The sequence below is a fragment of the Periplaneta americana genome, chromosome 9 (assembly GCF_040183065.1).
Source record: "Periplaneta americana isolate PAMFEO1 chromosome 9, P.americana_PAMFEO1_priV1, whole genome shotgun sequence".
Classification (NCBI taxonomy): Eukaryota; Metazoa; Arthropoda; class Insecta; order Blattodea; family Blattidae; genus Periplaneta; species Periplaneta americana.
In genome coordinates this window covers 162,318,916-162,342,318 of record NC_091125.1, presented here as the reverse complement: position 1 = coordinate 162,342,318, position 23,403 = coordinate 162,318,916, and the positions used below count along the sequence as shown (strand labels likewise).

Here is a 23,403-nt window from a genome sequence, read left to right as displayed (position 1 = left end):
CCTCGTCATGCTAACAGTGAGCAGTTTTAATGCACTTCTACTGTTCTTTTTAGGTTATTTCAGTTAATCCGACTTTGGTTAAACTGGTCAACTTAGTCTGGATTAACAAAGTTTTACTGTGTTATAAAAAACTCAGATGTGTGATTGGATGCTTGAAATTGCGCGAAAGTTGCTACTAGTACATGATCTGATGATCAGTACAGTATAATTTCGATGAAACTTGTATTTAATGATACTAAAATAGTGAATGATGGTTAGCAGAAACAACATAGTCCAAGATAATAATGGTCGAAGCTGTATTGTGAATACTTACACATTTCGGAATATGTATGATAAGAACTTTCTTGTGTTAAATTTTAACGTACCTTGTTCACATGTTTCGACCTATTTTCGGTCATCTTCGGAACTGGTCGTTGTTGGTCTTGGCGCCTCTTGTTTCCTGTGTGGGTGCGTTCGTAGTGTAGAGTCAAAGAGTGTATGTGTTTTTAAATTGAGTTGTGTATTGAGAATATCGTTGGAGTGTGTTTTCGTGTGTCTATATATTTCATATTGTTCTAGTGTGTTGAGTTTCTGGCTTTTTGGTTGGATGTGCAGTATTTCCATGTCTGTGTTGATGTCTCTGTAGGTGTGGTTGGCATTTGTGATGTGTTCTGCATATGTGGAGGTGTTTTGTAATTTTGTTATGGCTATGATCTGTTCTTTGTAACGTGTTTGAAGTGATCTGCCTGTCTGTCCTATGTAGAATTGTTGCAGGTGTTACATTTGAGTTTGTATACGCCTGTGTGGTTGTATTTGTTTGTTTGTGTTGTTTGTGTGTTGAGATGTTTTTGTAGAGTGTTATTTGTTCTATATGCGATGTTGTAGTTTAATTTCTTGAATGAGGTTGCAATTTTATGTGTGTTTTTGTTTTCGTATATTAGTGTGATGTATTTTTTGTGTTCTTGTGTTTGTGTTGTATTCTTCTGTTTTTTGTGGTTTTGTTTTGTCTTATGTATTATGTTGTCTATTATGTTAGGGTTGTATCCATTTTCTTGTGCGATGTATTTGATTGTGTTTAGCTCTTCGTTGTAATCCTGTTGGTTCATTGGTATGTTGAGTAGTCTGTGTACCATTGTTCGGAATGCAGCTTGGATGTGTTGTGTATGTGTGTTGTTGTTGTTGTTGTTTTTATGGGTTTTCTGTAAACTTTGAATGTGTGTTTGTTGTCTACTTTTGTTATTGTGATGTCTAGAAAATTTGTGGATTTGTTGTTTTCAATTTCTAATGTGTACTTACACATACACACTTACTTACACATTGCTGCAGTGAAACACTCCACATCTGTTATCTTATTTTCAGGACAAGCCAATCGGAGATTGTTGTGGTTCATACAAGAAAACTACTTATTTTCAAACTAAAAAGAATCACGGTCAATTCATACCTTTAATGGGTCTTGTGAAAGCAGAAGATTTCTTCGGATTACCTCCAGGTAATGCATGTTATATTAATTGCACTTGGTTTTAGAGCATTAATTGCAAAACTGCGACTTGCAGTACTTTGCATTGCAAAGCACTTAATGCATCACCGTGGTTGTCAATCCCCAGACCTAACGTAATATATAATTCACTGTACTAGAACCTGTGTCTGAACCCCACGACAGTTCTGGGCACACACTACCAAGACAACAACACTTACATTCCCCACGATTGACGAAGCGGAGAAGTTCACTAGGGCAATTCCCCTGTACAACTTCGGCCCGTCCGCAGAAATCAACATTACTGCGCCCAGTGAAACAAGACAGAAACAGACCAGAAATAAAGAGATCAGTGTTGTCATGAAAAATGTCGACACGCTGATCTCTGAGGACGAACTAATGCAGATCCTGGCTGTAATGCATCCAGGTATCACACGCATTACGAGAATTATCTTCGCACAGACTGACAAACCCACGAACTTAGTACGAATATTCACAAAAGACATCACTACAGCAGACAAGTTACTAGCAGGAATTAAACTCGCAGGACGATACTACAGAGTAGAGCCATCACATGAGACAATCTTCCACCGACCGTGCCTTAACTGTGCGCAATACGGCCACACAAAGACAAACTGTGACAAGCCCAAGACTTGCTTTAAGTGCGGCAAGAATCCCGACCTTTGCAACCACAACCGCCTATCCCAGGTTAGGTATTGTGCCACGTGCAACAGCGACACCCATTATACGGGCCAAGCTCGCTGTCCAAAATATCCAAGGACTAATCTCATAACCTCCACCGATCCCACACATGTTCCCATAGACACTCACAAACCAATACCGCCACCTATACCCAAACCATCACAGTCCGTCTTCAAACCAACACTTCCCAAACCCGAATTGTCTTATGCAGATGCAGCTAAGACTATGACAACCAAGACAACCACTACAGACGATCCACAGACAGCAAAACAACCACGGAACAGCTGGTCGAGGGGGTTCTACGTTCTGCTATGCAGAAAATAGAATCCTACATTGACCGGCAACTAAACAGACTACAGGACGAAATAGTGACATTCACTATTTCCTTACTCACTACAGACACAAACCCCACGAAATGACACACGACACTTGCCACAGCCAACCAGGCAGCCAGACCGCTTCTACGGAAACGAGTAGCCCACCACTTTGTTGGTAACAGGTTACGAGTCTCCCTAGAGCCACTACAAAAACGTGACTAGGACAGAACTGACCAGAGCACTGGACTCTCCACCTCTCATTAACATCTGCGAGGCATGGTGCTAACTTCACTTCATTCATTTCATTCACAATTCAACTGTTAGCGTGTACATGTTTCATATAATCATTTACAGGGGAAAATACACTACTGTTAGATGAGAGGGCAAATGGCTTTTAGCTGGGAACCTCGATCTAAAGTTAGTGAATTGCAAGTCGGGAACCAATGGAGGCATGGGATGCTTACCCTGCCTGCCATTTTAAACATCATTCATTCTTTCTTCGTCACCTTTCATTCATCATCATCATCAACCTGTGTCTGACAAGTGCACTCGTAATAAATCGTAAACACACAAATTTGATTTGAACAAATGTAACATTTTAAAATACCTTTGCAGAAAGAAATGTTATATTTGTTCAGATCAAATTTCTGCACATTTAAAGAACAAAACTAAAATTCTTGCACTGCTCTCTTAAATTGACTGAGCATATTGAGAATTAAGTCAATACTTACTTACTTATTCGCTTTTAAGGAACCCGAAGGTTCATTGCCGCCCTCATATAAGCCCGCCATTGATCTCTATCCTGAGCAAGATTAATCCAGTCTCTATCATCATATCCCACCTCCCTCAAATCCATTTTAATATTATCTTCCCATCTACGTCTCGGCCTCCCCAAAGGTCTTTTTCCCTCCGGCCTCCCAACTAACACTCTATATGCATTTCTGGATTCGCCCATACGTGCTACATGCCCTGCCCATCTCAAACGTCTGGATTTAATGTTCCTAATTATGTCAGGTGAAGAATACAATGCGTGCAGTTCTGCGTTGTGTAACTTTCTCCATTCTCCTGTAACTTCATCCCTCTTAGCCCCAAATATTTTCCTAAGAACCTTATTCTCAAACACCCTTAATCTCTGTTCCTCTCTCAAAGTGAGAGTCCAAGTTTCACAACCATACAGAACAACTGGTAATATAACTGTTTTATAAATTCTAACTTTCAGATTTTTTGACAGCAGACTAGATGACAAAAGCTTCTCAACCGAATAATAACAGGCATTTCCCATATTTATTCTGCGTTTAATTTCCTCCCAAGTGTCATTTATATTGCTGTGGTCGTGCCAGAGAATCAGTCCCATTCCGAGGCTTATTTGAAGGATTCGTAACAAGCTGTTTTTTACGGTGATGGGTTGTTAGCCCTTCGCCCAACCCCCAAGCTGGAGGACCACCCCTTATCGGCTGTCCACGACTGCTTATTCAATATATTCGCAGCTACCCTCCATATCTGGAGGCCGTCTCCTCTATCCGCAACCTGAGGACGCGCCATGCCGTGGTGATAGGGACCCACAATACATAGGAATTAATTCAATGGCTTTTTTAAAACACTATTAAATATTTAATATAAAACAATTTTTTTCTCGAAAAGGAAACAAGAACGAGCAAATTTGTATTGAACTTTTTTGTTTGAAATACCTCACAGATTATCCTCCTGAAATTAATGACATTACTTTCGCTTAACTCTGTATAGGTAAACTAATTCAATTAAAATAAAATGTTCAAATGTGCAGCTGAAATAACTACCTAACGAAATAAATAGTATTTACCTGGACTAATTGAATGTGATGATTGTTTTATTGTATAGAAGGATTGATAGAAAATACAAAATATTTATTGATATCCACTTAATTTGATGTCTATGTCTGTTTTCATTTCAGATAATGTAAAAAGGAAAATAAAGAATTTTAAGTACATTGAAAACTGCAACAGTTCAAAGCCCAGTCACCATGGCAACTTGTCAAGATCTCAGCCTACAAGTTCGCGGAAGTCAGAAGCTGTTCCTACAAAGACGCAGCTTTCCGAATCATTTCTGTGGAGCTCTCCCTTAGTGGAACTGTCAGATAGTGCTACGAAAAACTCGCAATCCAGAGAAAACCTGATTCCCAAAGATGGGGACGACAAAATTTGTAAATCAGAGTATGTCTTCTCAGAAACAAACATTGATCATAATTCAGTGACTTCAAAAATCGAGAACATTAATAAACGTAGCAGCAAAGATTCCAAAAACAACAACATCGGGAAGAGAAGTGTACATAATCTTAGTAGTTACCCGATAGGCGAAGCTAACCCGAGAGATTATTTCCCAAGTGAAAACATTCCTGGCAACAGACGCATTTGTGAGGAGCGGACGTCAAAGACTAGCAAACCGTCTGAAACAAAGATCAGACATTCCTACTCCCAGGACTTGCAGGCACATCACAGTCAAGATGACATCCTGAGTGATATATGGCCTCCAATTAGTGACAACAATCAGCATAGAAGTCGTGTCAAGGAGGACAAGAAACCCAAAGCAACATCTACCGCAACAAGTGGGAAACCAGCCAAGTTGAACAACGGTGCTGAACCTCAGCTGGAAGTCGTTGGTGAAAGCATCCAGAACTTGCTGGCAGTTCCAGGGCAAGGTAAGACTAAGGCCTGGTTTTATAAATACGGTTAATCTAAAGATTATGTTAAACCTAAGTTAAACCTAACCATGAGTTTAACACAACGTGCTGTATTACAGAGTCTTGTTAAGTTAAACCGTAGTGGAGTACGATTGGTATTACTGCTAGGCAGCGGCGGCTCGTGAGTATTGAATTAAGGGGGGCTGCATACAAAAATAAACCAAGCAACTTACTTTATTTAAAGATTAGTTCCATGCGCCTTGTCTTGTAGGTTGCAAACTTTTGAATCATCATCTTATTAAAATCCGATATGTTGTTTAACATAATCTTTACAATGGAAAACATAGCTAATGCAGTCAGTCTCTCTTCTCTCATTGTGTTTGTAAGATAGGACTTTACTCTCTTCAAACACGAAAAGCATCATTCTGGTTCGGAAGTTGTCATTGGTTTAGTGATAGCTATGCGTAGTAGTTTCACAACTTCTGAAAATGAGACCTGCAAGTTCTCAGATAGAAGAAACTGCAAGAGCTTGACTGCACCACTGATATTTCTGAATTCTTGTCTCTCATACAACACAGTGAGTTCCGTTTTTAATTTGTCTTTATCGAGCATTGGAAAAAGCTTCACACACATACATTTAGGTCATTTTCAGGAAATGAGCTTTTGTAGCATTCAAATTGCCTCATTTATTGTTATGTTTTTAGATATTGTAAATTTATTTCCACTCAACAATAGGATTTTATTCTTCCAACAATAATTCCTTTCTACAATTCGCCTTAAACGCTCTCGTCAACAATTGGATTTTCACTCAACACAGTATTCGTTATAGCACTCCACCGACGACAATGACAATTTACTTGGACTAGTACGAACAACAATGAACTGTTAATCTTAACTAATATTTACAAAGCACTATTTACAAATCAGAACTATCAGTTCTCAGTTCACAGTTCTTCTAGCTCAGTCACTCGAGTTCACAGTATCTCGAACCACAGACCTTCAGAGACAGTCCACTGTACTCGAACTCAGGTCCCTCCAACTGCGGTCCACTGCACTCGAACTCAGGTCTTCGGATGCTGATACAGTTGCGGACGCACACTCGAGTCGAACTCCGGTACACAAGGCTTGCTCTGTTCACTGGTTTACTGACTGAACTAGAGTCCACGGCAATTCGGAAGGCGGGTTGTCTGCTAGCGTTTGCGTCGAGAGAGACAGATAGAGAGAGCAAGGCAGCGTACAACATTGCCACATCGTACTTCACGCACGTGCAATACAAATAGCGCAGGAGAGAATTTAAATTATCAAAAGATAATAATGTCCTTAGCCGTTGATTACTGTAAGCATGACACCAAACAAACCCTCTTTCCTTCACTAACAATATTCTTTGCACGTTTCTCAATCCCACACCACATGCTTCTGCAGTTGTTTCTTGCACGTTGGCAATGTTGCTGCCAGCATCAAGATGGCCGGCAGCGTTCTGCTCGTTAACGTTTTTATAATAATTATACACCTTAAACACTATTTTCCGCGCCTGCTTGTGTAATACTTGTGTTTTTACAGTCTCTTCTTCCATTTATTTACCTTACATACACACAGTAAATGTTAGTTTTACTTATTCAATGTATTGAAACACTCGCACGTGAACAAACAAACTCAGGAAGTGCTTGTTATAGACTGATTCTGATTGGTTCTACTGTACAAGCTTGTGACGTCACATACCAGAAATGCTACGGCGCATATAGAAGCTAACCGCCTTCCGAAATGACGTCTAGTCTAATCATGAATGACCTCACACTCCTTCGCGTCTGTAATTTATAACCACAGCAACGTAACCGAGAGACTTCGAATTCGCGATTTTTCCACTTCGACGGGCTTCTGGAAGAGTCTGGAAGGTCTATTCCCCTTTACTCCGCATGCAGCAGTTGCGCGTGCACTCTCCCCTCATCGCGTGGACCCTTTCCCCTGTCTTCTCTCTGCCGCGCGCCGTCCCACAGTGTCCGTGAAGCCCGCGTGATATGCTCTCTCGTGGGACGCTGGTCGTGAGTTCGAATCTCACGTTGTTGTCACAATAGTTCAGATTTCATTATGGCTTGAAAACATTCTAGCAATGGCTCCTTCTTCTCATGAACAACATTTACTGTTCTTATTTAAAACTCCATCTTGTAGCCCCAGCTGATGGAATTGTCTTTCAAACACATTAATTTAATATAGACTGTGTGGAGATCGAGAGGAGAAAGCAGGGCTACTGGATACATTAGCAAAAAATATTCGAGCTTTGTAGGCTATTTTGTTTAGAGGCTCTTTCCATTATGAGATTCAACTGATGGGCACTTAATTTCACATTTCTCCTGAATTGTTAAGGTACTGAACTGAATAGACTGTAAATATTGTACAGAATTAAACATTGTTGCACTTGTTATACTCACAACATTAAAGAAAATGAATTTAAAACTGCGCGCTACTGACAAACTGCTGCAAATTTTGCAGCGCCTGGAAACTGGATTCACGGCAAGGGGTTAGCAGGGGGAGGGGTAAAACTGCGCAAACCTTCCGAGACGAGACTGGCAGCTCCAGGGGAGGAAGTGGCTTCACTCTATAGTCCTTGTCTCTGGTTTCGCTCTGGCAGCACCAGGGGAGGAAGTGACTTCACTAATGATTGTGTGTATGTCAATGAGAGCGAAATTTAAAAAAAAATTCGAGCTGCTAAATAGAGACTGTATAATAAATGTATTTCACAACATGAAACGAGACAAGTATCACAAATGTCTGGGGGTGGTGCAGCTCCGCAGCCCCCCTTCGAAATCTGCCCCTGCTGCTAGGAGAGAAAAGAAGAACATCGCAACTGTTTAATTATATTACTGATTTAAAATAGTCGACGCTCGTGGAGAATCTTCATTAAGAATCATCTTTGTTCTTCGATATTAGAGAGAGTATCATAATAAAACCTAAAGAGGACCAATACCTCGTACTTCAGTATGCTTGTCAGACTTAACCTCAAATAGTTTCTTAACGCTGGCTACCAATGTTATACTCCCAACACAATGCAACCAAACTAAACCTTGCATGACCATCCGTGACGTAACTCCATATAGAATCAACTGAGTGATGAAGTAATAATATTACTTACTTACTTACTTACAAATGGCTTTTAAGGAACCTGAAGGTTCATTGCCGCCCTCACATAAGCCCGCCAGCGGTCCCTATCCTGTGCAAGATTAATCCAGTCTCTATCATCATACCCCACCTCCCTCAAATCCATTTTAATATTATCCTCCCATCTACGTCTCGGCCTCCCTAAAGGTCTTTTTCCCTCTGGTCTCCCAACTAACACTCTATATGCATTTCTGGATTCGCCCATACGTGCTACATGCCCTGCCCATCTCAAACGTCTGGATTTAATGTTCCTAATTATGTCAGGTGAAGAATACAATGCGTGCAGTTCTGTGTTGTGTATCTTTCTCCATTCTTCTGTAACTTCATCCCTCTTAGCTCCAAATATTTCCCTAAGCACCTTATTCTCAAACACCCTTAATCTATGTTCCTCTCTCAGAGTGAGAGTCCAAGTTTCACAACCATACAGAAGAACCGGTAATATAACTGTTTTATAAATTCTAACTTTCAGATTTTTCGACAGCAGACTGGATGATAAGAGCTTCTCAACCGAATAATAACACGCATTTCCCATATTTATTCTGCGTTTAATTTCCTCCCGAGTGTCATTTATATTTGTTACTGTTGCTCCAAGATATTTGAATTTTTCCACCTCTTCGAAGGATAAATCTCCAATTTTTATATTTCCATTTCGTACAATATTCTGGTCACGAGACATAATCATATACTTTGTCTTTTCGGGATTTACTTCCAAACCGATCGCTCTACTTGCTTCAAGTAAAATTTCCGTGCTTTCCCTAATCGTTTGTGTATTTTCTCCTAACATATTCATGTCATCCGTATAGACAAGAAGCTGATGTAACCCGTTCAATTCCAAACCCTGCCTGTTATCCTGAACTTTCCTAATGGCATATTCTAGAGCGAAGTTAAAAAGTAAAGGTGATAGTGCATCTCCCTGCTTTAGCCCGCAGTGAATTGGAAAAGCATCAGATAGAAACTGACCTATACGGACTCTGCTGTATGTAGTAATAATATTAGTGTGTGTATTTTATGTGCTGTCTAGAATATTTTTTATGAAACAGAATTCAGTCAAACAATAAAATTATGTTTACGAGTCTTGTAAAATTAGGCAATATTATTAGTGTGTTTATAAATCAGGCCCTATAGTAATATACGAATATTAATTCGTGCTGAACTTGGACAACCAGGTTCACTAATTGGAGACTGTCTACCACACACAGTACAATGCATAATAGGTTTATAGTAGATTTACGGACACCTCCAAAAACTTCCATCGTTTTCAATATGTCTACTACTAGAGGAAAAATAGCTCAGCACAACTAGTAACTGATGCAGAGATTCAACAGAATGTTTTCAAAAATAGAAAAGAAATTATTTAGCTTTTCAAATAATCTTTAAATTCAAACCCTAAAACACATATTTTTGCACTTTCTCATTTTTCTGTTGCATGTTGTATCTGAGTTTCAATTTTTCGAAACAAGGTTAGGACTATAAGCCTAGTTCTGAAGGTTAGGACTGTCTGCTTCGAAAACCTCAATCTGTTTTAAAACTTATGTTCATTTATGTATATTTCAAAGTGGTGCACTCTATTTCGAAAAATTCTTGGCCGCCGTGGTCGTTCAGTAATATTGATCACTCACATATTGTCACTCACAAGTTCTTAGAAAACATCTGCAATATCCATGTGTAATGCGGGAACCTCCATCTTGCACTGTTGAGCCTTGAACTGCAGTTTAAACGGCAGAGAACTGTCGATCTTGTTAAACTCAAGTTAACTCAAGATTAATTGGTAGTTAAGTTTATAATACGAAGCAGAACGAAAAACTTCAGTTTAAACCGAACGTAAGGTTTAAACAGCATTTATAATACCGGCCCTAAATAATTTGTAATGGTAGTTTCATTTAAGTGCATTAAATGTAGCGATCTTGAAAAACCAGTAAACATTACTTTTTGAAGTGTCAGAAGTATGGAACCCTGAAGTTCCAGCTTCACTTTCCATGCTGGGAAATTTGTATTATTAAAATTTACTCAACTGGAATTAAACCTACAAACCTCAGATCTGTTGACGAACATGGTAACCACTTTACCACTAAAGATAATCACTTTGATTGGTTTGTGTCCAGTGCTTCCAGGTCTCTATTCCGCAGTTGTATGGTATAATATATTAAGACGCAAATTCATCTGTAATTTGTACAAATTATAAAGGATTATGTTCCACAAAAGTATCGTGTACAATTGTACTTTATTATTCCATACATAAACAGGAGTAGGCTATGTGCTGGCATCAGGTTTCTCCTTCTCCCTTCCTCATCCTTACACATTTCCTACATCACACTTACACGAACATTTACACATACCTCTCCACAGATACATTATAATGGATAGTATGGCCCACCAAAGTGGTGTGCAACTTGAAAATGGGTCATAGTCCTGCCATCTGTTTGCAAAATATGGAACCTGAATCACGTAGGTGCAAGTGTAGACATTGGATACACACACATATGCACACACCAGGGTTGTCAGGTTTTACGTTTTTCCCATATTCTTATGTTTTCTGAGTGCTAATGTGGCCTTACGTTTTTTATTCCCCAGACAACGCTTTCTTCCTTTATTTCGAATTTGGTGCTGGGTAATAGTAAAATACTGTATAACAGTTTATATTATTTTTGTTATTTTATCGCTGGGATTTAGATTTTGGTACTATTGCAGAGATGACTCCATTGCTTACAATCAATAGTCGCAGAGATGACTCACTGCTACACTCGATACTGCTATTGATGGATGTAGTACTGGTAGTAGATTACTGTCTGGTTTGCTAAAGATGGTGATGTTGTGTCGAAGTGGGTCAAATTCTTTACATTGGTGCCTCAGCAGAAAGTGCGAAATATTTCCCGAATCATATGTTTCATACTACGCATACCTGGATCGAATTGCTTTTGTGGAACGAGTGTTTTCAATGATGAAGAACAAATGGACTGATGTGAGGAGCAGATGCTCACCAGAACTGATAAATTCAGAGCTTCAAATTGTTATAAATTTTGACATGCCCTGCAAAGAGTTTTTTAATATATTAAAAAATTATTGTAGCCTAAATTGCTAAATGAAGATAGGCCTAAATCAGTTTCAAAATATGAAAGTGTCGTTAAAAATTAGATACTAAGACACAAAATGTGAGCGTGCGTACAATGGTTTATGTGCAATCCTTTAATATGTAATTTTTTTAATAGAATTAAGAAAGCATGAGTCACTAAAACATGTTGATAAAATCGTGTTTGTGTGTGCTTTTTTTTTTGTTTTTGTTTTGTTTCATCAAACAACATGTTCCATTACACAGCGTAATACTACATGCCTTGGTTTTTTTATTAGGATTTTATAAATATTTTTCTTATTTATATACTACGCAGTAATAATAATTAATGTTCGGAAAGTTTGGACAGGTTTATAGTTCATATTCATAAATAATATTGTTGTAGTCAAGAAAATAAATATAAACACATCCGTTATCTTATCATTTGATTGCTCCAACTTATACACTACTTCCAAATTACATTAAACTAAGTGCTTAAAAAAAAAAGGCCATCTCATGTGTGCGTGCGTGGGTGTGTGTGTGTTTTTTTTTCCCTATTGGTACAAAAGAATAAATTCCAGTTAAAAACAGAATTTGAGTATATTGAACATTTTAGGCTAAATATTATAGAGGTGGAAAAATAGAAGATTGGTGCTAGTGCGGTTTGTTGTCCAAATTTGTACTAATACAATTAATGTGGAGCCAGATACTAGGATTACCGATCTGAATTGCAAGGTCATATGATAACAGAGTTCAGAAAAAAATATTTTAGTAACATTAATTTTTACCACAGTTTCTTAAATACGATATTAGACATAAAGGAGATGAACCTAACCTTAAGGTACGTAGAATGGACTCATTTGGCTTTTTATTCTTTGCACTATTTTAAATTGAGTTTCACCTCTTGACTGTATCGCCTTTACCCATATACAGTAACTGGATTCCATCCAGAATTCTGATCAGAGAATTCTAGTTGGATTTTCATCTTGTCCAAGATGAAAATAAAGAAAATCATGACAGTATGTCCATTGCAAGGCTTCCAATCACTGTAATACTGAAGGCATAAATGAAATGCATGATGCAAAGAAGTTTTTTTTGGGGGGGGGGGTTAGTTAGCCTATGTAGTAAGTATTGGCCAGACCATCTTCCCTCAACAGAGGTTCAGGGCACATATATTACCAAATATATACATATATATTAATTAAATTTTCAACATTGTCTTATGATAAACATATTGTCAATCCTCTTTTACACTTCAATGGGAAAGTATGTATGCTGGACCTCTGTTGCAGGAAGGTTGTGGCCTGATGCTTACAACATAATTATTGTTTTTTTCTTCTTCCATAGCTAATCCAATTAATGTATTCATTCTATTGATAAATAACACTATTTCGGTGATCATTTCGGGAAAGCAGATAAGTGAATGAAATCCGAAATTATATATATTAGAAATGAGGGAGGTGAACATAACCTTATTAGGTTGTATTGTAAGGCCGTTCTCGCACCAGTGCTACACTATGCTACTACAATGATACCACTACTCACTACCACAACTGCTTTTAAGTTGCTGCACGTGGTTTTAAATGGAAGTTCTCCTACTATCGTGATGGATAGATCACAACGCCACCTGCTGGTGACGAGTCGTGTGCAACTCGACATGTCAGTCTTCTCCTTGCCTTGCTCTGACCCGTCACTTGAGATTGTTGAAGAAAAAAGAACAGTATTGCCTATACAACCATAATTTGGCGGAATACACAAGGAGAGATGTGACTACAACAGAGTAGAAGCTCCAATTATAGTAGTTAAATGTGTTATGTTATAAACAAAATAAAATAATTGCAATTAATAGAAACAGAGAGAAAACAAGAAGAGTGGTAAGAAATTGAAGGGGATTCAGAGAGAGGGAGGGAGAGAGAGAGGAAGGGAGGGGGAGAGAGAGAGAGAGGGAGAGAGAGAGAGAGATGTGCTGTTTATAAATAATGGTTGGTACTATTCATTTGAACTAGGCTATCCACAAGCCTGTGTCAGCAGGAGCTCTAGCTAATGGTATGTAATGGCACGAACTTCGTCAATTAAACAGCAAACACGAAAAGTTTCATCATTCATTACTGTTGGCTACGACAAGGCTGTTTTGAAAAGTTTTGCCTCCTAATTTTTTATTTGAAATTGGCTATAGTTAATTGAGTAAAACAAAAAGTGGTAACTTCCACATAGTCATATTGGCGATCAATACATCTCTCCCTTTGGGAGACCAATTTCTTGCCTGTTCTTTGTTTTCTGCATTTAAACTTCCTAATATGATCAGGCCTGGCTAAGTGTGATGGTGTCACTAATCTAGCATTGATGTCGGTCCATGCTTTGTGTCCCATTTGTACCTTAAACAATGTGGTCAGTCTGGTTTTTTGTCTCCTTGATTTGAAAAATTCCCATTCTAAGTCTTTTACATCTCTTCGCCATGTCCCTTTCCCATTCTGACATATTTTGCATATTATATTTTGAAACATATTACTAGGGAGCGGATTTTTATGTGCTAAAAATTTAAATATATTTATTTTTTATGTGCTAAAAAGTACGAAAATGTTTACTAAAAATAAAAAAAAAATATTTCTTTTAAATATGACAAAAATACCTTACTTAGCTTGGAAAAAAAATGTTACTAGGTACTCACCCACCACACTTGAGTGCTAGTAGTTGGCCGAGAATTACAGTGAACAACAAAGGTAATTTCCAAATTCTCCATCACAAATTCATTCCGATTATCTCTGAACGACTTATACTGTGAAAACGATCTTTCCACATCACAGGACGTCAGATGTGCATATTTAGAGAGAGGAATGTCACAAACACAAACACCGTCAATTTCACCTACAGGGCACACCCTCCAATACTTGAGCAACTTCACTCATTTTTTTATATCCACTGTTTTTCCCAAACACATTCTGGAATTTGTCCCTTAGTACTTATACTTCTGAACCTGGTAGTGAGTCTAGTTCAGTTTTCACGGCACACACCTCCCTGTTTCAGACAACAGGTTTTTGGATGTTTTGAGTTTTTTTATGGTGTCTCACAAAAAGCTTAGATTTTGCTAATAGGAAAGCCAAATAGTTTTTTAAACAACCATCTTTCAGTATATCTTGAAGGATATCAATTGACAAAACCCGATAACAGGGAATCACAACAAGACGTATTGCCTTACTTGATGGTCATGAGCAAGAGGCGAGAGAATTGTTTAAATTAAATAGTGTTCATACACGAGCTCTTATCTGTTGTGTTTCACAAACAAAGCGTTGAATGAAATCATCTTCAGCAATAATAAACATCCCTAATTATGTATTGCAAGATCTCTCCTCCTTGTCCATGTTAATTTATTCTCTGATAATAACATTGATATGCTGCCTAACAGTTCTCAGGACTTGAGGCGAAACTATTACAAAAATGTACCACGGAACACTACACAGCGCTTAGAAACACAAAGCAACCAAGAATTCTTAAAAAGATAACGTACTTCTGAGTAACATAATTGATTTAGTTTTAAAATGTTTAAAAATTCTTGTAAAAAAATTATTTAAGTAAAAAACTACCAGATTTATTTGTTTATAATAGATTTCCTGAAAATATGTATTTACATAATTTTTTTTTGTGAAAATATGTGTTTTTATGTGAAATAAAATTCGGGTTTTAAACTTGAAACTTCATGTTCGGAATTTTTAACTTCGTTAATTGTGATGAAAGAGAGATGGAACGGAGAAAAATTCTCTCCGGCGCCGGGATTTGAACCCGGGTTTTCAGCTCTACGTGCTGACGCTTTATCCACTAAGCCACGCCGGATACAATCCCGACGCCGTTTAGAATCGTCTCAGATTAAGCTCCATCTCTTGGGTTCCCTCTAGTGGCCGCCCTCTGCACTACGTCATAGATGTCTATGAACGCAGGACCGAAGTCCATACATGTGTTGAGGTGCACTCAGATGAGTGACTGTTTGGCCGGGATCCGACGGTATGGGCGCCGTCTTTAAATCACAAAGTGATTTATTACGCATATCATATATATTTTGATGTACCGAAGTACATATGATATTTCCATGCAGATATTCTGCGTCATCACATGATGAAAGAGAGATGGAACGGAGAAAAATTCTCTCCGGCGCCGGGATTTGAACCCGGGTTTTCAGCTCTACGTGCTGACGCTTTATCCACTAAGCCACGCCGGATACAATCCCGACGCCGTTTAGAATCGTCACAGATTAAGCTCCATCTCTTGGGTTCCATCTCTCTTTCATCATGTGATGACGCAGAATATCTGCATGGAAATATCAAATGTACTTCGGTACATCAAAATATATATGATATGCGTAATAAATCACTTTGTGATTTAAAGACGGCGCCCATACCGTCGGATCCCGGCCAAACAGTCACTCATCTGAGTGCACCTCAACACATGTATGGACTTCGGTCCTGCGTTCATAGACATCTATGACGTAGTGCAGAGGGCGGCCACTAGAGGGAACCCAAGAGATGGAGCTTAATCTGAGACGATTCTAAACGGCGTCGGGATTGTATCCGGCGTGGCTTAGTGGATAAAGCGTCAGCACGTAGAGCTGAAAACCCGGGTTCAAATCCCGGCGCCGGAGAGAATTTTTCTCCGTTCCATCTCTCTTTCATCATGTGATGACGCAGAATATCTGCATGGAAATATCATATGTACTTCGGTACATCAAAAAAAAAAATATATAAAATATATATTCGTTAATTGTGTTTTATCACACGCAAAAATAATATTTAATTACTTAAGAATCCGCTCCTTACATATTACATTGAATTAGTTTCCTATCTCTATGAGTCTACACCCCTGATAAGGACAATTGAAAATTTTAAGCAGACACTAGAATGTTGTGATCTAGTAGTTACCATGCTTGCAACTGGAGCCGAGGTCCATGGATTCAGACCTGGCTGACTGTGATGGGTAAAGCCTCCTAGGCAGTGTAGCAGGTCACAGCATGTGAAAGAATGCTGTTCATCATTGTTTAATTCAAAATTCAGCTTTGTAAGTAGCACAGTGGGTCCTTATGTATATGACCCAAGTTCGTCAGGGTTTGTTCTTCTCTTCACCTGTAATCTACTTATGGCAAAGATAATTGAATTTCGGGAGGGAGCGATACGACCCAGGACTGCGACTTTTCATAATCTATTGCACTGAACCTCAAGCTAGACGCATTCCCAACTCACACTAGCTGACTACACTAAGGTTTGTTGCATATCCAGGTTTCTAGCAGGCATCCCTTCTCATCCATAGACTATCATCTTCCATCCTTTGCCAGCTGATGTTTGGGGAATGCTATGGAGTGATGACAATGGAGATTGAACACAATGATGTAGATGTTTAATGTGGGGAAATAGGAGAACCCCGAGAAAAACCCCAACTGTGACCTTGTTCGCAACATGCCCCAGACCAGGACTCGAACTCGGATCATCTGTATGACAGGCTGAAGGTCTCAGTCACTGCAGAGGTCTATAGCAGAGGTAATGAGAGTATCTTGAGAAAGCCTATTGCCAAATACCGCCTTTGTCCACCACAAATTCCACTTGAAGTCGTATGTTTTTTCGAATTTTCAGATTGGACTCTGCAGAAACAAAAACTCTACTGTAAATGTTGATAGTAAGCAGTCAAAATAAGAAAGTTGAAAGATGAATTCTTACAATTGGAGGTATTTTTCTTCCACCTAGATTAGGGTAGGTTAGGGTAGGAATGGAATTTTGTAGTCTCCCGACCATTTCAGCAAGATCTCTTAGTAGGATAAAATGATTTTACCCTCTACATTTCAAGCCCTACATGCAGCAGCTATACCAAGATGCTATGTCTATTGTTCGAAAGCATAGCAAACCTGACTTTTTTTAAACTTTCATCTACAATCTACAATGACCTGAAATAGCTATTGCTTTACTCCCACATGAAAAACCCACTGATTGTCCTGACATTGTTACTTGCGTTTTCGCATTGAAACTCAAAAACTGAAGGTGGATAGGTTCAAGAAAAAGTATTTGGCATAAAAAAAGCATTCAGAGGGAGTATGTTTCATTATTGTGGAAGCAAATAACTTTCAAAATGTTGTTGTTGTCTAGTGCCTTGCATTTGGCAATGAAGCCATTAGCAGTCATGCTTTCCATTACTTTTGAACTGTAGTTTCTTCTGATCTTAATGCTTCACAGATCTTCAAGTGATCCTCATTCATGGCTTTCATGTAACTGTTTTCCTAACGGGCACCAGTTTTTACAATGTGGCAGTTACATGACCAGACTTAAACCCCCATTATGCAAGGGGGACCGCACCTGTCGTTGGTCAACGGGTCCTTCGGACCTAGCCGGGAGGACTAAATAGATGTTATTTAGATCCACCAACCTTTCCCTGAAGGACGCTGTTGTGCTGTGATAGGCCAGCACATATGTAAATGGCATTTCCTCCATTTTAGATGAAACAGTTATACTGCTGTGACTCGGTCCCCAGATCCTCATCTGTTAAAAGCAGGGTGTACCACGGGCAGGTTGAGGTTGGGAATTGGGTAGGAGAGGCTATAGGAGGCACATCACTACCCCTTACACCCCACTTTCAAAGTGTCTGGTATTCTTCATTGAAAATAAATCTGAAAAATTTTTATTTGAACGTCTAATGAACTTAGTTTGCAGCATTTGCTGTACAAGCCGTGCGCGGGGGGGGGGGGGGGGGTGCGTGTGTGTGTGTGTGTGTGTGTGTGTGTGCGCGTGCGCATGCGTGCGTGTATGTGGTATTTTTTTTTCCAATGAGTTGATGTTTAATGTGTGTGTGTGTGCGTGCGTGCACGCGCGCGCGCGCTCCAACCACCTATAAATTACATTATGAACAACCACTGAAGAATAGTCTGATATAATATGTTAGAGCTTCAGTGGTCGTTGTTAATCACTTTTACAAAACTGTGACACTTATCAAAATGATGATAGATGAATAGATAGGCCTATTATAATAATAATTTGTTCCGAAAATATAATACAGCATAGCTACATATAAACATCATTCTTGTAGGTTTTTAATGGTGGCTACATACGCCATTTACCCATATGAAGCCAGTTATATAGACCAGTCCACACCTGTGGAGTAACGGTCTGCGCTTCTGGCCGCGAAACCAGGTGGCCCGGGTTTGATTCCCGGCCGGGGCAAGTTACCTAGTTGAGGTTTTTTCCGGGGTTTTCCCTCAACCCAATATGAGCAAATGCTGGGTAACTTTCGGTGTTGGACCCCGGACTCATTTCACCGGCATTATCACCTTCATCTCATTCAGACGCTAAATAACCTCAGATGTTGATAAAGTGTCGTAAAATAACCTACTAAAATAAATATATAGACCAATTTATCAACAGAGTCGTTGCCCAGGGTATGCCATAGGAGGCTGGTCTACACTATACTCGTGATGATTATGGAGATTTGTTGAGATGTCACACAGGCATTGGAGCTCCCAAAGAAAACTCCGAACAAAACAACTGTTATTACAAGAAATCGAAGGATCATTAAATCCAATACATTTCTTATAGGACTTAAAGAGGAAAACTTAATAAATTCTTCAGAATTCCAATAAAACCGTATTTAACGTTTATATTGTGCTGTATTTTCACCATAGTGTCATCACTAGCTTTGGTGAATTTAACTGTTCATACACTGCTAATTTTGCCAAATTTTAAAATTTTGATTATTGTCGTAATAAATTGTACACAAAGTATTTTACATATGGTTATGTCCACAGTTTCTCTCTTTCAAAATCATTCATAATATTTAATTAAACTGCTAAACAAATATTTCTGGATATCTTTATTTTTTCACATTTCCATCACATTTTTGGTACCATTTTGCCAGAAATAAAACCACCACTCCATCTGCAAATAATGAACGAATTTCACTGACAGGTATTAGATTTGTTTCTGCAGCACTTTCCAACAGCTTATCAAATTCTGCAGAAACAAACCTAGGATTTAATTCTCCAATTATCCCTGAAGTTCAGACCTGGCTGAGTGACTTTAAAATTTACGAAACACTCAGCTACATGATTGGGTGGATGCTCGAGATTGTTCGAACTTCAGTTGTCTAGGAAAATGTGTGGCACATCATCCTGCAGAAATTACGATTAACAGAATTTAGACGTAGTGCAGAGGACGGCCACTAGAGGGAACCCAAGAGTTGGAGCTTAATCTGAGACGATTCTGTCTGATGCCGGGGTGGTATCCGGTGTGGCTTAGTGGATAAAGCATCAGCACGTAGAGCTGAAAACCCGGGTTCAAATCCCGGCGCCGGAGAGAATTTTTCTCCGTTCCATTACTCTTACATCGTAGAATTCATTAGGCTTACCCCAATAATATGGCAATAAGTACGGATAAAATGATCAGTAAATCTTACCTGGAACATTGTTCTTTTATTTACGGTACCGTAAACGTGCAGTATAAAACCCTTTGCTTTACTCTGCTTCTGAAAAGAGTGTCACTGAGAATTTTTATTGCTTTCAAACTACCCATCTGCCTTACCAATGTTTAATGCCACAAACAAATTCCAGTAATAAATTCTTCAGTCTTCATTACACTCTTTTAACTGTTACACTGTCCACCACTGTGGAATATCAGCATGTCTGACAGTGAAACGAGCAGGTCCGGATTCGAATCCTGGTTGGGGCAAGTTATCTGGTTGAGGTTGAGTGTGCTTCCCTTCCCCTCTCCCCCCACCTGGAAAGTGTGACTTACATGTAACTTTTATTCTTAGCGTTTTTATGATCGAATTTGTGGAATATTTTTCGTAATTTTATTTTCCATTAATATGAACAACCTACCACTGCACACATCATCTCTTTATTCTTCATCTTTCACTGTTGCTACTACTCGTCACTGGAATTCTCTGCCGCCTGAAGTCAAGGGCTGCCGAACTTTAATTTCCTTTAAATGTAAATTAGAAAAATATCTTATGATGAGTTGCCAGACCTAACGCGTTGCAAATATTTAATGGAATGTGTTCCACTGTATATATATATATATATATATATATATATTTTTTTTTTTTTTGTTTCTTATTTTTATTATCTAAATCGTGTTTATTTATCACTTAACGCCAATATGTATACCACTGTGTTGTTTTTTTATTGTTAATCTATTTTTTTGTATACATTTTATTCAATTGTCGGTTTCTGGTTTAATTATGTAAATTCTACTTAATTGTAATCTAATACTAATATGTATACTAATGTGTTTATTTTTATTTTTACTGTGTACATTTTTTTTGTATTGAATTATCGGCTTCTGTTTTTATGTGATTCGTATTTGATTCTAACAACATTAATATGTATTCCACTATGTTTATTTTTATTTTATGAGGTAATTTTTATGTAACTACCTCTTTTGATCTCATTATGTACCTAAATTGTATCAGTATGTAATTACTTAATTCCGATCCAGTTTTATGTTCAACTGTGTAAGCAAGTTTTAATCCTGGTTGAGTGTAAGAGAAGGCCTTACGGCCTTAACCCTGCCAGGTTAAATAAAGCCATTATTATTATTATTATTATTATTATTATTATTATTATTATTATTATTATTATTATTACCAGACACCAGTCTAATTTCTAATCATAAAAGATCATAATAGAATGTAAATCGACCTAGGTAACGCAGTCGGCATAGCGCTGGCCTTCTTGTTCGAGGTTTTGGGTTTGATTCCGGCCCAGGTCGATAGAATTTGAGTGTGCTTAAATGTGATAGGCTCATGTGAGTAGATTTACTGGCATGTAAAAGAACTCCTGCGGGATAAAAATAGAATGTATTCACATATTCATATATTATCTTGTAATAGGTAGGCAAACTGTTGAAAATTTATCTTGTTATCTTTAAAAAAAATCATTTTTTGATTTGTGAAGTTGAATGTATACCTCTTCTAAAACAAATGGATTCTTCCATGTGAATGCTTTAAATTCTTTAAACAATAAGAGAAATAATACCACAGTTTCAATTTGTATGAATATATATATTTCTTTAAATAAAATTCGTACACTTTTAATATTATCAGAATTTTATTTATTTTTATTTATTTATTTATTGGGTGCTCGTGTTACTCTTCATTATCTTTGGTGTTAGGTCAGTAGGCTGTTGAGCGAAATTTTGCCATTCTAGTACTGAAATAAACATCAGTTCTTAGTCTTGGCATTTTGCCCAACACATGGGAAGCTTTGGAACACATGTAACTCCAACTTAGGGCCAATTAGCATGCAGGTGTAAAATGATTTTGTATTACCCTCGTTGTTTTTGTATATAAAATTGCTGAATCAAAATCATCTGAAATATGGGAATATTTAAAAGTTGCCAGAGAGAGATAGTATGTCTTTAAGGTTACTGTTTTTTCATTCCTATATTTAGCAAGCAGAGTTTAAAATAGACAAGCTGGGGACAGTCTGAAACAAGGAAGGGACATGAACCACTTCTCAGTCTTTCCTTGAAAGCTGCAAATATGCTAGCCATGTGAAGAGAAAGAGTGACCGGTCATGTGATATAGGTTATTCTCAGGGACTTCACAGTTCGTTCGAAGTTGTAATATTATTAAAGCAAATTTAATTTAAAATCTTGTCAAGTGCTTCAACTGCCATGTGCTCGGTGTTATTTGTTATTGTTCACGTACCGAAGTGGAAGGAATCAGTCAGCTGGTAGTGTTTGTGTGGTGTTAGGGAAGCTACATTGTGTCTTATATGAGAGTTGAAAACTTTGTTGTTTTTGGAGTTTAACATTATGAGGAAATTGTAGAAACACAAGACTTAATAACATTGAAAAGTTCAATGTAAGTACAGAATATCATACTTTTTGTAGTGTGTGTTAAATTCAGCAGTTTTGAGAAACTTGATAATATCAGAACTGCTGTTTTTACATATTGTAATTAAGAATTCTCTTTGCAACACATGACAAAACATGCTTTCGTTAACTTTTCAACAGAATGTTTGAATTTCTTATGTAAAATAATCCCTGCGTTGTAATATAAATTCTGAATTAATTTAGTCTTAAAATTGGACTAGTTTATGGTACTAATTATGGACTAACAGAAACATAAAATTAAACTTTAATGCTTTGAGAAGAGACTGGTACATAAACTATTTCTGATGAAAGATTTAAAAAACACAGTTGTTGTTGTTTAGTCAACTCTCCGAAGACAGGTTTGAACCTCATAAGTGTCACCAATAAGGCATCACGCATGAGGCAACTAAGCCATGAGATAATGGGGTAGGTTGGCTAGTTCCTTTCCCTCTCCATTCCATATATTGCTGACTAGATATATATTACACTAATCAGACTTCAGATGTATACAAACAATTGTTCTCCCTCTGACACATATCGTCAAGTGAGATGTACTGCCTGATAATAGGTGTACAGTCTTAGACAAAAGTTTTGCCACACAGATACTTTATAAGTCCCAGAAAAGAAGCAGTGCTCATGATTTGTCGAATGAAGGACTACCTCGACTCACACATATACCTGTGTATTATATGGTACATGTTTAAAAGCCACCAGTCTCTGTGTTTGAATCGCATTATTTCCTTTAAAATAAGTATATCTAATCTATACTAATAATAAATCTGTAGCCGACATTTTTCTGGTAATTTTCGATTTTCCAAAAATAATTGGTCCTAACATATATAATTAACCACCCTGAAACCGAAAATAGCTTTTTTGAAAATTTTGTTTGTATGTATGTCTGTCTGTCTGTCTGTCTGTCTGTTACCTTTTCACACGATAATGGCTGAACCGATTTCGATGAAAATTGGAATATAAATTAAGTTCGTTGTAACTCAGATTTTAGGCTATATGGCATTCAAAATACATTATTTAAAAGGGGGGGGTTATAAGGGGGTCTAAATTAAATAAATCGAAATATCTCGCTTATTATTGTTTTTTGTGAAAAATGTTACATAACAAAATTTTCTTTAAAAATAATTTCCGATAAGTTTTATTCTTTGAAAAATTTTGATAGGACTGATATTCAAAATTAAAATAACTGCCATCTAAGGCGGTGTAATGAAATAAACAAATGAATT

At 37.8% G+C, this 23,403-nt stretch overlaps 1 protein-coding gene across 2 annotated transcripts in view; it reads left to right on the top strand.

Moving 5' to 3' along the window:
* The window catches only part of CYLD (ubiquitin carboxyl-terminal hydrolase CYLD), a 73,008-nt gene that overhangs the window by 15,109 nt on the left and 34,496 nt on the right, over window positions 1-23,403 (top strand). For both annotated transcript variants that reach the window (XM_069836254.1, XM_069836256.1), the window contains exons 4-5: window positions 1,339-1,468; window positions 4,403-5,146. In XM_069836254.1, coding sequence (XP_069692355.1) covers window positions 1,339-1,468; window positions 4,403-5,146 — 874 coding nt within the window. The remainder of the gene's footprint in view (window positions 1-1,338; window positions 1,469-4,402; window positions 5,147-23,403) is intronic.